Genomic DNA, 3,217 nt, shown 5'->3' on the forward strand with positions numbered 1-3,217 from the left:
GCAGGAATTTAAAGTTGGGATCAAAACCAAATCCAGAATAACTAATATTGTTGGCTCCCTTACTTAATTATTGGTTTATATTTTTCTCAAAGCAGTCTAAATAACGTGGCTGAGAGGACAATTTTCTAATTGTGTTTGTTCCCAAGTTAAAAGGGTGTTCTTTGGTCAGATTACAGCATAATCATAATTGTGAGAAAAAATAAACACGTGAAATTGCCAAATTTGATAGGAAGTGGGTAAAGGGATAAAGAGCCAAGACAAAGAAATAAAGATGGGCCAAATTCTGTTCTTAATTATAACAATGTAAATCCATACAACTCTATTACAGAAAAGGGGGTCACTCTAGAATCACTTCACCATACATTGAAGGAAGTCTGTTCATCACTGTTCATACACATATATGAAAGAAAGAGGCAAAGGGAAAATATTCTAAGGGTGTTAAAATGTTCTCTTATTTATAGTCACTCTGTCTCAGTTCTCTGATACATTCATACCCATACAGAAAGTACCATGATTATCAAAACAGTGTGGTGCTTTTAAAACTTCATACCTTTAGTTATGAAAGATGTGTTTACATAAGAAAAGTTAATGCCTGTTAGTTAAAAATGCATCCCAGGTAAATCTACTAAGGCCAGGGGGTTTACATCAGGGATAAGGTGGTCTGCAAGTCTCATCAATTAAAAATGTGTACACCTCATGCATACAGCCCCCCCCAAATGATGATATCAAATATTCATGGGCAATTTAGGCAGAGACTTAAAATAAGAATTATGGTATGCCTAGCAGATGCAAGGCTTTGCAATAAATCACATGGCATTTCTTTCTTATCTCTGTATCAGCTGATGCAACATCAGTACCAAGTGAAAAAGTTATTGATCACTGCACTGACCCAGAGCAAAAAGATCAGTCTTTTGAGATCTGTATATATGATGATATTAGATGATTTTTCTATTTACTCCTCCTTCTTTGTGAACAGCAATTTTAAGAAAAACTCTGGAGAATGCATTTTTTCAGTTAGTGATTGTGGCTTGCAAACAATATTTTAAATTTTAAATTATTTCCTTGTGGGCAAGTTTGTACTTCAAAAAGGCACCACTATAAGTGGCACTGTTGTTGTAAATATCAGCAGAAATTACCAAAATTTAATAGGGGGTGAGGACAGAAAGCAAACTGACTTGTTTGTCCTAGCAAGAAGTTACTAGACCCCAAGAAAACTATGGCTCCTCATCATGGGTGGATCCAGGATTTTGTAAAGAGGTTGCGCACACAGTGGCTGATGCTGTAGTGGTGGTTGCACCCTCACTCCCAGCTCCTCCCAGCCCCTCTTCCACTGGGATGGTCAGACTATGGGAGCAGCAGCCAGGGACCTTTTTAAAGTCACTCTTGTGCCTGTGAACTCATAGAGTGGAAGGGAGAGGGGGAATACTTACTTGATTTGGGGTCTTAGAATAGTTCACAGCTGTTGCTCTCATGGTGTGTGACTGCACCACTGCAACCCTTCTGGAGGATCTACCCTTGCTTTGGGGTCAGTTAAGACCCCAAAGTTGAAGCTTTATTAGAAGACAGAGTAAAAAGAATCCAAAGGTTGGAAGGGTCATTTAACAGACTAAGTTCTTAACAACACACTTCTGGATTTTGTACAGAATTTTAACCAGCATGATGAAACATAATTTTTTACAGTTTATTATTATACTAGGTCATTCAAATATGCATTCACTGAGTCTTAATTGTGTTAAAAATAGATTTTTTAACATCACTAGGTGCAGACGAGGCAATAAAGATGCAATTTCATGGTGCTGACACATAATATCAATCTGGCTTTGATTTATACTCGACTAATTGTAATGTTTTAGAATTCAGCGAGTTGCAGGTTCAGTAGAAGGTCATGCGTTAAAAGTATTAAAAAAATAAAAAAATAGCTTTGTCATTAGAAGGTTTAAAATAAACAGCATTACTTACCATTTGGCCAACTGCAACCCGTTCCAAAGCCTTTAAAAGTGAAGATATGTTTATTCTTTATCAGAACATTTTATAAATACACTGTATAAAGACTGAGAGATATGACATTTTAAAGATTAATTATGTGACATAGCATGAGCTTGTTAATACCATTAAGGGCAGTTAATCAGTTCACTTCTGTTATTTGGGTTTATTCGTAGGACAAGCAATGATAATGGAATATTTGTGTGTGTGCATAGATTTATATTTCTATATAAAATATGTCTTTGAATTTTTACAAGTTGAAAAAATACTTTTTCTCCTATTTTATTTATTCCTAGGCAAATACAGGTATAAAAAGTTCAGTTTTGATATTATACTGTGTATTTAAAATAACTGAATTTAATGTCCAACACATTAAATGGTTTTCATGTCTAGAGTGCATAAATATTTAACTTAAAGTACATAAAACAAAATGGAATACAAAGTTTAGAGAGACTAAGATTTAAAATGTTACACAGATTCTCCAAAATACATTTTTCCAGCCCATGAAACCTGAGGGAGGTGTGACACTATTTGCTTTTTTTATGATCCAAGTTGACAAAGGATTAAAAATAATGAATTGAATGAAAATTCTTTTTTTTAACAGGTGGTAAGACATTGTACCTACAAGAATTAAAACTGAAGAACAAAACTCTATGTAGAACTGAAGATAAATACAAGATTATTCATATTTCACCCCTCTGGTCTCATCATTATTCACAGCCCTGAATCCCAGTACAATAATTAGTGTAACTCCTATCTCTGTCATCCAGTCCCCTCCCTCCCAAGGCTTACTTCTACAATATATTGCTAAATTGTATTGTACATGTGTCTTCAGCTGTGCCCCATGTTGCTCCAACTCTAGCTTCCCTTGACTTTTACAAAATTACAGTTGTAATTTACTTTACATAAAAATCAACGTCATCCTTTGCTTCTAGTTAATAATTCACTATTACAGGTGTGTACTGCAGTTACTGCTGAGCCCAGCCCAACTCTAGATGCATCTGCTGTGCCTTTGAGAGCATTCACAAACAGGCATTCATTTCCAGAGGTGGACATTTTTCAGAAATTTCCACTAGAAAACTTACAGGGAAAGGGAACTCTCAGCCTGTGGCTACTACTTCTCACCTCGCTCCATGCCTTCACCAGACTTGGGTGATTCTGGTTTGCAGAGGACATAGGGAGCAGCAGTGGCTCCACTCTTCCCAGTCTCTATGGGGGGAGGGGAGGGAGGGGG

General features: G+C 36.3%; 1 protein-coding gene across 3 annotated transcripts in view; it reads right to left on the reverse strand.

Moving 5' to 3' along the window:
- Positions 1–3,217, reverse strand: part of METTL25 (methyltransferase like 25) — an 83,715-nt gene that overhangs the window by 27,102 nt on the left and 53,396 nt on the right. For all 3 annotated transcript variants that reach the window (XR_003094337.1, XM_025205557.1, XM_025205558.1), the window contains exon 6: positions 1,960–1,989. Coding sequence is in view for 2 of the 3 variants with exons in the window: in XM_025205557.1 (XP_025061342.1) it covers positions 1,960–1,989 (30 nt within the window). In the remaining variant the exon portion in view is untranslated. The remainder of the gene's footprint in view (positions 1–1,959; positions 1,990–3,217) is intronic.

Source organism: Alligator sinensis, unplaced genomic scaffold (assembly GCF_000455745.1).
Source record: "Alligator sinensis unplaced genomic scaffold, ASM45574v1 scaffold976_1, whole genome shotgun sequence".
NCBI classification, from domain to species: domain Eukaryota; kingdom Metazoa; phylum Chordata; order Crocodylia; family Alligatoridae; genus Alligator; species Alligator sinensis.